Source organism: Zychaea mexicana (assembly GCF_025766255.1).
Source record: "Zychaea mexicana strain RSA 1403 chromosome Unknown BDB00scaffold_89, whole genome shotgun sequence".
NCBI lineage: Eukaryota > Fungi > Mucoromycota > Mucoromycetes > Mucorales > Lichtheimiaceae > Zychaea > Zychaea mexicana.
The window spans coordinates 145,574-158,789 of NW_026516752.1; the positions used below are offsets into that span (position 1 = coordinate 145,574).

Consider the following 13,216-nt stretch of genomic DNA (forward strand, 5'->3'; position numbering starts at 1 on the left):
CTAAGAAGAATAACTCTTCCTCGTATCGGGCTCCTTGTCGTTGCATTGTTGAATATGGATATTGTAGGTTGATATCGTAACCATATATCTCTTCATTGTTCAAGTCTTCAGAGTATACGGTATCGGAGTCATCATCTCGTATATAATGTTGCTCCATGTAGTCTCCTAGTAAGAATCCACTTGGGATATCTACTTCGCAGAATGAAAAGTTTACTAGGGTGATCGTGCAGTCTGTGGCTCCAGCTCATATGCTAGGATAATTGGTTGCTTCAATGGGTGCAGTCGCTGATATTTGTGGATAGAAGTTTACATCTGCAGAGATTGTGCGAGGTAATTTCCCATAGAAATATGCTTTTCCCTTTGGTGGTGTTGTGAATCCATCGGCTGTTTCGACTTCAAATCAGGGTGATCCATCGGCAGCTGTCCATTCCTTGACATTTGGTTTATAACGTTGGCGGTCATCGTTTAGAAAGAATTCTGCATGTCTTGTTTGTTCGATCTCCTCTTCTCCCGAGGATTCTTCATCATCACTTTCTTCTGGTGAAATTGATTCGTCGCTTTCACTACTAGAGTATTCGTAGTTGCTATCGTCGCTTTTGGTTTCAGATTCTTCTATGTCGGATTCGTCGGATTCTTCGTATAATGTTATATGCGGTTCTTGGTAATGTTGTGTCTTCTTGCTGGGCATTTCTCGAACGTACATAAGTGGTGCACAGGATTGTTTTCCTTTGTAGTTGACGGTGATGGTTGCATCCTTAAAATTTATCTTTGCTTTTACAATATCCAAGAAGTTTGTTCCAATAATGAGTGACACTAGGCAATTACCTAATACTTTGACTGTAATAGGCACTTCAAGGAAATTGCCAACTTGGATTTTGAAGTCTCGAATTACTCCTTGGTAGGCTTGAAACTTCCCATTGCCCAAAGTAAACACTGTGTTTGACGGTCCATCAATCTTTAGAGTTAATGTGGCCGCAAGCATTCTTGATATACAGGTTTTGGCTGCTCCTGTATCAATAAGTGTTTCAACTAGATGTCCTTTCAGATGAAAATTTGCGTATGCTGCAGTTGAGTCTAGATTTGGCTTCAGTTCCAATATGTTTAGAGATTTATCTTTTCTTCTGCGTACAGCAGTGAAGCTATGTAGGTCTCGTCTAAAATTAGGACAAGCCTTGATAAGTTCTCCGATCTTTATTTGGGCTGTTATGTTGGATACATCTTCTACAATATCGTAGTCGATAATTGGTTTCGTTCTAGGCGCGCGTCGTGGCTTTGGTTTTCTTGCTTCGTCGATGTTGTTCTTCCATATAGGCTCCTTTCCTTTGTTCGGGGATCTGTCTATTTCCATCGGTCGTTCAACTGATCGATCCGTCATCGTTTGGTCATTCCTAGTAGTATCCATTGGTGTAGCCATCTCTTTTGGTATAGCCTGTGGTTGGTTCGTCGGCTCATTGGTTCTTGAAGATGATGGTCGTTTGTTGATTTCTTGTTCCTGGAATTGTACTCGTCGTTGTCGTTTCTTCGCTGGATCGGGCTTGTCTGCGTGTACAATTTTGTTGACTTTTGATCCTGATCTCAGGCTCATACTTAGTGTTTTCTAAGCTCAAGAGTCGCTTTTGTACAGTGTATAAGTCTTGAGCATTGTTATATTCTCGATGTTGCAGGTGGGATTTGCTTTTGCTTTTGGTTGTTTTTCGGTTCCTTGCGGGTTTGTTATAGCTGGTGGGGGCGTTCAGTTGACCGCGTCTCTCATGAGCAACTGGCCCTAGTAGTTTTTTGGCTTGTTGTATCCTTGAGATTCTTCGTAATACTGGTCGTCGTAGTATTCTTCTTCTGAATGCCAATAATCGTCAACATCGTCGTAGTAGTCCTCTTGGTATCGATCTTCCAAATGTGCGAAATTGCTGTACACATTGGGTCGGCTATTACTGCTCGGTCGATCTTCTTTTAGTGTTCTCATGGTAGGTTTCTCATTCTGGTTGGGTCTTCCGTTCGACTGCCTTTGATCGTGGTCCTTTTGTTGTTGTGGACGTCCGTTGTTATGGCTTTGTTGCTGTTGATATTGTCGCTGGTTATTGTTGTAGTAAGGTCGGCGGTCTTGATATGGGCGTTGTCTTTCATTCCCATTTTGCTGGTCATTGTAGTTTTGTCGTCGACCTGGTTGGTAAGGGTATTGTCTTTCTTGACTTCGAGGTGGATAGCTCGGTCGTCGTCCATTGTAGTTGGCATTGTTTTGCTGAAACCCGTTGTTTCTTTGTTGTGATCTGATAGCAATTCATGCTGCTGTTGCAGGGGAGTATCCTGCCTCAACCAGTTGTTCGATCTTTTCATCTAAGATTTGATCTTCTTCTGTGTCTAGTTGGTTGTGGGGTTCACCTATTACGGCGAGCGTCTGGCCGTCTCTTCGTCTTTGGTTTACTCTGCGAATGCTTCCGTTGTCTCTTTCAGCATTCCAGTATCCTTCAGCGTATTGAAGTACCAATTCATGCGTCAATGCACGGCTTCTAATGCTATGCTTTCTGATCTCGGGTAGTAATCCAGCTTTGAATCGAGATTGTACTTGGCTTGCTTCCGTGATGCCAGCTTCATGAGCTGCTTCGCGTAGTCTTCTGAGGATAGATCTGGGGCTTTCATCGATCTTCTGCATTATAGTGTAGAAGTGTTCACGGAATCGTTGGATGTCATATTCAGTTACGTAGTTGTCTTCGAGCAAATCTAATGCTGCTATAACTGTGACGGGGGAGTTGTTCTCATCTCTTTCTTCCTGTAATTCAGGCAAGACTTGAGTTTGATAATAGGTTAAAGCCGGTCCTTGCAATACTCCTTGCAAAATTTCTAGTCGTCTTGTCTCCGATTGAGCGCCTGTGACGAGTATGTAAGAAGTGAACGCACGACGAAATGTGCGGAAACTCTCATGCTCGAATCTACTGTAAGTCAGCCAATGAGGGGGCATGGAAGAGCGTGTGCTGTCGTCCAACAGAGTAAGTTCGTCTCGCACGTTGTTTGTTTGGAAAGCTCCTGGCATGTATTTTTGCATCTTGACTTGTCTTCTTGTCCTTGATAGATATTTGAGCGGGCAGCTAGTTCTTGTCCTTGTGATTGTTTCGTGGGAATGCCTTGAAGTAGGATGTTCTTGAGATCGTCATCCTTGGTAATTGTCTTGTTTTGTGCTTGTTATCCCTCTAGTGAGCACCAGATGTGTTACGGTGAATTTGGGGTATTCCAGGTAGTTGCGTAACGGTTTAAGTGTATGTTTTGTAGTGAGCACCAGTAATCGTTTATTACAGACGGGTTGTGAAGTGATATGAGTGTAAAGTAAGGTAAAAATGTATATGGGTTATGTCCAAGGTTGTAAATAGTAGGGAGCTGTTGTCTTGATTAAGCTTAGTGAGTAGAAATGAGGATCAGAGATGTTACGTCTGTCCAAAATGAATGAGGAATAAGGATCAGGAATGTTACGTCTGTCCAAGTAAATGAGAAATAAGAGCAGGAATGTTACGTCTGGTCTTAATAGAAGAGTTTATTTAGCTTCAGTTATAAGCAATAAACAATATGTAAGATAAAACAAGCCGTGTTTAGGTCTTGAGTGATTGAAAACAACACTTGAAAAGTTAAGTCAAAAGTGGGAGGTAGAAATTCAATGTCTTTATTCAAATAAAAATGATGGGGTATTTATATCTTTCTGGTTATTTAATAATGTCTAAGATAACTCATGCTGCGGTTGCTGCGGTTGCTGCGCAACGCCAATGCTGTGGTAACTTGCTGTTACTGCGGATGCTGCGGTAATGCTCTTATTCAACAAGCTGTTCATCGAATCTTTACAAAGTAAAGGGTTCGTTCTATTTATAGTTGTTCCTTTTGATAATTAGGGGGTGCAAGAGAGTTGTAGAGTTGCTGTGGTTGCTGCGGTAGTTATGTATTGTATTCTGATTGCCGCTTAGTGTGTGGTTCTTTTGTATGTTTGGTTTATTTGCTATAGGTGGTTCTCGGGGTAACAATAGCTCGTTCAAGGTCGTTGCCCACCAACATCCAACTACTGACGATAATGACGAAGCCGTAGATCAGGACGAGATTGAAGATCGCCGTGAGCTGGTATTGGACGTTCGCACTCGTTGGAATTCCATATATACCTTGCTCCAAAGAGCTCTTACAGTCAAGTGTGCATACAATATGACGTGCCAGAATCTCGAGGCCCTTCAAGGATACTTCTTGACAGATGACGAATGGACATGTCTGGAGAAGGTGGCTGAGTTACTCTATGAGTTCGTCCGAATGACCCCATTGCTGTTTGGCGCTAGCTATGCAACTATGAACCTAGTTATTTTTGCTTACAACCTTTTACTTGAAAAGCTCGAACTATACATGGATAAATGGGAGGATGTAGGTTATTACTTTATATATGCGTATTTCCATCGAACACTATTTATCACATACTTACACGACTACTTCTTTATATGTTAGACGTAGCCTGAGCTAGTGCACGCAACACAATGCAGTTGGGAAAAGCTCAAAGGGTACTACTGCAAGGCTCAAGGTCACTCTTTTGCCGTTGCTACTGCCATGGACCCTCGATTAAAATACAAATGGTGGGAAGATGAGAACTGGGGAGGGTATTGTGAGGAGGCTATTGAGATGGTGCAGAAGACGTGGCAAACATATAAGCCATCAAGAACGCAAGAACCTTCCCCATCAAACCCGGATGCATTGATCAAGAAGAGGAGATCGAACATGGACCAGCTGGAAAGATATGTTTCCATAGATACAGTAATCGACGAGTCCGACGGTGAGTATACTTCGATCGTTTTGGAGTTCTGGCGGAGGGACGTGAACAGTAGCCAAGAGTTGAGGCAAATGGCACGCCGATAATTTGCGATTCCAGTCTCATCAACAGGATCTGAATGGCTTTTCTCCCGTGCCAAGCAATACATCCCAAGTGAACGGAGTCGGCTTGGGTATAGCAAACTGGAAGCAAGTGTGCTGCTCGACTCGTGGTCTAAGTATTTTGGTGAAAATTAAGAAGGAGTTGCTGTTCGCCGTTTCCACGTTGTGTTAGAGAAAACAAACAGCGGTTCTGTAATTCTTCGCACTCACCCTCCCTTTTTTACTTCCCTTTCCCTTGACCCACGGTCACCTATAAATAAAAAACTACTTCCCTTTCCCTCCCTTTTTTTCATTATTTCAAAGCCCAGCTAGTGCCATTGCCTCATTGATCGTTCGACTACTTTATTACTTTCTTCCAGTAGCCATGCCCTAGTTGCTTTTTCTTCTTCCCTATCCTCTTCTTTTTTTCTGATGTTCACTACTGCTAAATTTACCTAATGCTACCTTGTACCATCTAAAGCTTACTTTTCAGTAATTTGTATTCAAAACTTCACTCTATACTCGGATTTCGGATTTGATCCAGATTTATATGAAAAGGACTCGGATTGCAAAAGAGCTGATCCGTTTTATACGAAACGGATTCAGAATCGCTCGATGCGTTTCGAATCCGTTAATGACGACCCCTAATTTTCAGCGAAAATTGCATTATCACCTAAAATAAGTAAGTAGACAGTACTGCGGTTGATAGGGTTAAGTGGGCATTCTCTATGATTATGCCGACGATGGGTGCTCGAGCCATAGACGCAAAAGGTAGGCACAGTAGGGTCTACAGAAACAAACTATCCGTAGCTTTCAAAGTAAGCAAACTGCTGCTGCAGTAATATTTAAATATATATGGTTAAAACATATGTTGCCTATTCTATAGCGAACATTGCGAGAATGCACTGGACATAGCACATTGCGATCTAAGCCACAGTAACAGACATGATCGGTTGATTGCTTTGTCGAGAAATGTGCAGAAAAAAATTAGTTAGTAAACTTGAAGCTTATTTAGAGTAGTTTGTCAGAATCCTGGCGAATGGTGAAAGATGCTCAACGATTTTCACAAAAACACCTCAAATGTCATTGATGGCAGATGAAATCAAGTAACACACCTCTTCGGAGCTCATATTGAGAAATGCAATGTGGTAATAGTCTAGGAAGACGGCATAAAGTTGAAGTTTACCCAAGTCTCCCAGGAACGTGCAACGTTAAAAAAGCATGGCCGTCACAAATCGAAATTTCCAAATCTGGATTTTATGCTGGGATTGAAATCGTAAGGACCATGCTCTATTTAATAGAAGATGTGAACTTTTACAAAAAGTGACCTCTTAGCTTCAAATGGCTAGTTCTCTTGCAATTTTTGCGCTGTGGCTTAGAAACTTGGAGATATAAAGATTTAAATACTGAACTATATATTGGTGCAATTTGAGATCCGATGCGTGACTCTATCTATGATTAGGGGGGGACCTATATTGCTCATTAGCCTTTTTCATCACACTTGGTGGGTCAACTACCCTATTGTATGGTTTATATTAATGATGTTCTTATCAGCTCGGAAACGGAGGAACAACATTATGAGCATGTCGCAACCGTCCTCAGGATCCTAGCCAAAGCAGCACTAAAGATCAGCATCAGAAAGTGTCAATTCAAGGTGCCTACGGTCAAGTTTCTTGGTTACATCGTTTCTCATACTGGTATTGATCCAGATCCAGCAAAAGTAGAAGCCATAGCAAAGTGGAGCAGTCCAACATAGGTCAAGGAACTCCAGCGATTCCTAGATATATGCGCATTTCACCATCGATTTTTGGATAACTTGGCTCAGATTGCGGCGCCTTTGTACAAGCTCCTGTACAAGGACTCAACATGGGATTGGCAAGATAAACATGAACAAGCTTTCAGGGAGTTGAAGCAGTGCTTGATGGATCTTCTCACCCTGGCATATCCAGACCCAAGTATACTGTATGATTTGCATACAGATGCCTCATATGTTGGTCTAGGAGCCGTATTATGCTAAGGCCATCATCCTGTTGCATATGCCAGCAGAACTTTAATGCCAGCAGAGGTCAATATGAGCATAACCGAAAGAGAAGCATTAGCTGTGGTTTGGAGCCTCCAATATTTTCATTATTATGTACATGGTGCTATGCTAACAATCTATACCAATCATGCCGCATTGAAGGCGATTATGACAGCAAAATCTCCTAGTGGACGAATTACACGCTGGGTCATGGCCTTACAGAGTTACGATTTCACCATCACCTACCGACGAGGAAAAGATAATCTCCATGTAGACGCCTTAAGTCGAGCATGCAACAATCAACAAGCATCCACTGTCGACATCAGCCTGGAAGAATTGCTACAGCATCAACGTGAAGATGAAGAAATCAACAGCTACATCAATGAAAACGATAAACGAATCTTGTGGCATCACAGTCTCTATTGCATCAATTATAACAACAATTCCGTTGTTGTGATGCCAAAAACACTACGCACCAAATTCATGAGAGCAATACATTCAGATGCAACATCTGGACATCTTGAGCGCGACCGGATAATAGATCGAGCGAAACAAAATGTATGGTGGCAAGGCATGAACGACGACGTCAGCAAATACATCCAAGAATGCTATGAATGTCAACGCCATGAAACACCAACTCGAAAATTCGGAAAAATGATAAGTATACCTATTAGCCAGCCTAGAGAGGTGTGGGCCACTGACATTGCTGTGTTGCCAACATTGGCTAGAGGAAATCGCTACTTACTCGTATTTGTTGAATACCTAACCAAATGGGTGGTAACTGCAGCTTTGCCTGGATTTGATTCGAACTTGATCGCTCAAGTGTTATTGTTTGAAACCGTGCTAAAGCAATCAGTTCTGACAAGACTTATTACTAACAACGGCACGAACTTTGTATCTGAGGCCATGCAAATGGTCTGTCAGCGCCTTAGAGTGTCAAGATCTACCATAAGCATTGAGCATCCACAAGTAGATGGCTTGGTAGAGCGCCATAACAGAACTATAAAAACAGCATTGGCGATTTATGTGGAGAATCAGCCAGACATGTGGGACTACTACTTGCCCTTTGTTACGTTCGCGATCAACACTAGTAAGCAAGCATCTACTAGGAAATCACCATTCGAAATATTATATGGCAGAAAACCGATTTTACCAACAACAGCCGCATTACACCTCCCGCCAATGAAGTCTCACAACACAGAAACTTGGATCAGCTATCTGAATCACTATCTACCCATCCTCCACAACAAGGTACGCAATAATATTCAAAAACCCAAGCAAGACAGAAGAAATATTACGATCGCGGCAGGAGGTAAAGACCATCGTTCAAGGTTGGGGATTTAGTCATATGAATCAAGTCAAAGGAAACATGGAAGTTCCTACAACCAAAGTTTACTGGCCCATAGAAAATCGTGAAAACCAACAACGCTGAAGGCACAAGTTTTACTCTCAAATCAGAAGTTAATAAGCGAACAAAAACAACAACAGCAAATCAAGCACAACTTCATAAAAATCATTTGTTATTGAAATTTTTTTCTGAGGGAGGGATAGTGTAATAGTATAGCATAACCCAAAGATAGTCACTTCCCTGAATCCTTATAAGTACCACAATCCCCAGTATACAATAAAGGCATCTATTCTTATTCTGCAATATTACAACTGGATCTTGGTATGGTTATAGAAGCAGTAAAGGTGGCAGAGTCAATGGGAGTAGGAAGGGGAGGTCTTACGAACACAGTTGCCAGTGTGAGGACAGAAGACGGAGCATCAGAACGGGATCGACCTGGGGGTGTGGGAGCCGAATATGGGGAATAGGTTTGTGTGGTATAGGCATGACTGGAAGCTTCAGATGCAGAAGTATCAGAAATAATGGGATGAGCGTTAGTGGCAACTGGGTCAACGGGATTCGAATTTGGAGAATGACCAGACATAATAGGGTTTTAGCTTCTCCACCAATTGTAAGATGTAGCTTCAGAGTATATAATATGGAATACAAGAATAGACAGAAATGTGAAGTAGATGATGATAATAGTATATATGGGAAATCTTTATTTGATATATCAAGAGAGGGGTTTATATAGTTTTATACAGTATTAACAACAGGTGATTATGTTGTTATTCTTTGTATAGGAAAATGGTATGATGATTCTTCTTGATTTGAGTCCGACAGGTCAGCTGATTACTGACACTTAGATTTTTTTATAGTTTATTGCAGCTACATGGTTTATATTCAGTAACAATGAAATAATAAAGGGAGTGATAATTAGGGATCCGTATCAGAACCGTAGAACTGGAACCGAACCGAACCGAAACCGAGAAAATACGGTTCGGTTCTTGTCAAGAACCGAACTGGAACCGAACCGGTTCTGTATAAGTAGAACCGAAGAACCGAGAGGCAGAAGATTGCAATCAGCGATTTTGGTAATTAGTATTAAGTAGGCTATAATGGAAGTTACGAACAATGTTATTCCGAAAAGACCACGAATTAGTGTATTTGCAAGCCATACTTTATTGAAAAACTTAACAAAACCTGCAAAAGCAGAAGGGAGTAAAAAATAGTAAAGAAGAGAAGAGAAAAAATAAAAAAACACTTCTTTTGACGGCAGCTTGCTTTCTCCGCCCATGACGCACATCATTACTTGTTCCTCTACTTTGCTACCCACAATGCATTTTTCTCCATGACGTACTACTTTACTAGATTTATCATGGCTTCTCGATCAGTTTTATCAAGTTTGTGCATTCCGTTTGAGATTGCGCATTCTGGGGCTCATAACAGAATTATCTTACCCATTCACCCTTTGCCTTTTATGAGACACTATACACTATATACACATAGAGACACAGCAGCTGTATGTACTGCCGGTTGTGGTTCAATTCCTCCAATGTTACGATAACATGTACTAGTAATACTAAGTCGCTCTAAGTAAGTACTATAAGCTTCACTTTTTTTTGTAAAAACTGTGCTTCAATCTTATAACCATGCAATGACCCACATCATATGAGAATGTTTACATTCTGTTTCTCTTATTCATTTTGAGATCGCTGTTCAATGTACAATAATAAACTATTCTTTTTTACTGCAGTATTCAAGTATACTGCGACATTTGAACACACACATCAGCTTTCATTTAAAGATACCAAATCTTGCCTTTTTTATATACATAATGGGTTCGGTTCTTCGGTTCGGTTCTTCGGTTCTTCGGTTCTACGGTTCTCGTCGGTTCTAGTCGGTTCGGTTCTTGCTTTAGATGGTTTGGTTCGGTTCCCTTTAAGAACCGAACCGAACCGAACCGAACCGAACCGTGCGGTTCCCTAGTGATAATGGTGATACATACTCCTTCAGATGCCACAATATGAATTGGTGAAAGACATCTGAGGAAACAGAAAAGAGGGTGAGAAGGGATTATATAAGAGGGGATGTAGGTATGACAAGATAGCTAAAAAAAGGTGGGTTTGGAAAACTACAAAATCTATTACACAAGTTTTGAAGCAAATAGTTTCACGTAATACCGCTAGGTGTTCTTATTAAAGTCTTTTTGGCAGATAAGTACTATAGCTAATAGAAAGAGAGATCACAAAAGAATAAGAGTAGAATAAAAGATAACTTAATAGATGATGTTTATTGTATGTGATGAAAGGGGATATTTATATGTTTTATCTAAACTACTACTGTAATAATGAATATTAATATGATATAAAAATATACAATTGATGATGACAAGGATTAGCTGTATAGTAAGCAATGATGTGATAATCGACTGTATGACAAAAGGAAAAGTAGCTGTGGACTGCAGCAAGCAAGAAGTATATCAAAGAAGGGGAATAGAGTCCAAAAAGGAGTATGTGTTACATGAAGACTATGGCAACGACATGCTCTAAGATGATAAAAAGAAAACTACTATTTAATGAATAAGAAAGCCCAACGGGGGGATCGAACCCCCAACCTTGAGATTAAGAGTCTCACGCTCTGCCAATTGAGCTAGCCAGGCGCTGTGTTTTTGTAGTGACAGAGGGAAATCTTGTGGCAACGCCAAGAAGTGACTGTTGTTGTCAAAAAGAGTTTTTTTTTGGGAGTTCTTAGAAATCCAGAGGATTTGAATTACTCTCCTTAGAGATACTCCATTTTTTCGTTTCTCTTTCTTCTATAATTCAGAGGTTGGCCTATGTTTCTTAAACAGATCTAAATTTGAAACAATTCTTTCTGATTTGTGATTGTGAATGCAAGCAGTTAGCTAGTGTTCCTCAACAACATATTGAGCTGACTGACTTTCAAATCAAATCGGGATTTTAACTCAATGTGCATAATATCCACTCTGCCAATTGAGCTAGTTAGGTACTGTGTTTTTGTAGTAGCAGAAGAAAGTTCCGTGTTAGTATTAATAAGATCTCTTGAAAAGCAGGAAATTCCACCCTAGAACACTGTTTATGAGGCATTTGTAGATAAATGTTTGGAATAACTACCGTTATTCTAGGGTCTCAACTACCGTCTCGATAACCAGCTACCCACATCATCTAAAATCAAAGATTTTCTCTAACCACCCCTAATTATATTGATCATTATCTATTATTTAAAAATAAAACTTAATAACTAAATATATAAAATAAATTAAAAATAAGAAAATTAATAAAATATTGAACGGCCTGCCTAGTAGAAATATAGGCGGACTGGAAAAATAGTCCAGTCCATTGGTTTTGCTGAGGATGAATGGGTTTAACGATCATCCCTCATTTAAAAAATACTCCTAGTCCCAGCCTGTTCTCTTACACACATCCCTTCTACCATCGTTCCTATTGATTTAATATATCACCTTTAATATTTCCTTTATCAGTGATGGTTTGCTTAACACTTCTTTTCTTATTCATATTTATCTTTATTTATCTTTATTTCGTTGTCTCTTCACACACATATTATCACTGATTCTGTCTTGATTGCATTTAGTAGTATTTTATTTCATATTTCAGTTATAAAAAGGCCTCAATTAATGGCCTGAAATAAACAACAATTGAATACCAAGCCTTTCTATTATATATACTTACCTCTAAGTCCATTTATCTTTCTCTCTCTATTCCTATTTTTTCTGTTATATTTCCCTATATATTTTCAGTGTCTACTGAAGAAACCTTATCTGGTATAAAACGATAGCTTGTAGGTATAGCAACTTTCAAAATATTATGAAGAACATACAACAAATTTGACAAAAACACAATATATTGTATTCTTTCTAGGTTTTAAAAACTAAAGTAAGGCAGGAGCAGGCTGGTAAGGAGAGAAGGAAGAGGTCTATATGGTGGGTCTGGACCAGATGGAGTTGGCAGTATTGCTACAAGAATAAAGATTCGTCCTTGTTCTTTCCTCTACCTTATTTTCTCTTTACTCATTTTCTGATCTTGAATTAAAGACAGACATTTCAATAATGGCATTTCTACCCCATATCAGTTGTGATATGTTGTATAGTAGTTTTTGGGTGAAAGCCTAAGCAAAGCAAAGGGTCTGTGCACCAGGTCATCTGGACTGAGGCTCAATCCATAACAATTAATTTTACTCTAAAAAGTAAATTAATTTTAGTTAAGGATTTCACAGTCAAGCTAGCCTTCGTCCAGGTGTTCCTCGGCTAGAGAAGGGATTTACTCACTACTGTTGCGCCACTTAGAGTGTTTTAAGCTTAATGGTTGAGAATAAACCCAGGGGTTAAGAATTTTATAGGGGTTGAGAAATTAATTTTTTAAACAAAAAACTAATTTCATAATTTATTATAAATACTTAAAAATTATATTACTTATATAATTTTACCAAAAACATAAAACTAGGGTTTACCCCCCTAATGGCTCATTCCATTCACCACCATATATAAAGTTACCCTTTGAGGGTTAAAAGCTTCCTTCGGGAGCTAACTTTATATATTATTCAAACTCAGGAGGCTCCTGATGAACAAAGGTGTATAGTATTGTTGGTACACCAACACCACATACCAACACCCCCACTCCTCTACATGGCCCTATCCTCACTACTGCTGTGGGACCATATAAATAATTAAAACATAAATATTTCTATTAGCTTATATTAGGATAAATATAATTATAAGGAAAATAAATTTTCTCTTATAATTTATATTTAAATAGGAAGCACCCCTATGGTGGTGTTGATGTAATGTTGACGCCCTACAATATTACCACCACCAGAGGCTCAATCCATAACAATTAATTTTACTCTAAATAGTAAATTAATTTTTAGTTAAGGATTTCACTATCAAGCTAGCCTTTGTCCAGGTGTTCCTCGACTAGAGAAGGGATTTACTCACTACTGTTGCGCCACTTAGAGTGTTTTAAACTTAATGG

The 13,216-nt window shown here is 39.7% G+C and overlaps 2 protein-coding genes and 1 non-coding gene across 3 annotated transcripts; all 3 read right to left on the minus strand.

Annotated features, from left to right (window-relative positions):
* Positions 1-8,425: 8,425 nt before the first annotated feature.
* On the minus strand, positions 8,426-8,909 carry BDB00DRAFT_843597 (uncharacterized protein). The gene has a single exon (XM_053124971.1). The coding sequence runs from the start codon at positions 8,809-8,811 to the stop codon at positions 8,521-8,523; it is 291 nt and encodes a 96-aa protein (XP_052975647.1). The 5' UTR covers positions 8,812-8,909; the 3' UTR covers positions 8,426-8,520.
* Positions 8,910-9,222: 313 nt separating this feature from the next.
* BDB00DRAFT_843600 (uncharacterized protein) lies at positions 9,223-9,505 on the minus strand (the record flags this gene model as incomplete). Its single annotated transcript, XM_053124972.1, is given in 2 exon segments — positions 9,223-9,455; positions 9,474-9,505. Coding segments are annotated over 2 exon segments (265 nt in total), but the record flags the coding sequence as incomplete, so codon positions are not given.
* A 1,291-nt stretch (positions 9,506-10,796) lies between these two features.
* Positions 10,797-10,869, minus strand: BDB00DRAFT_t94. The gene has a single exon. It is a non-coding gene; the product is annotated as a tRNA-Lys (tRNA).
* Between the last annotated feature and the right edge of the window lie 2,347 nt (positions 10,870-13,216).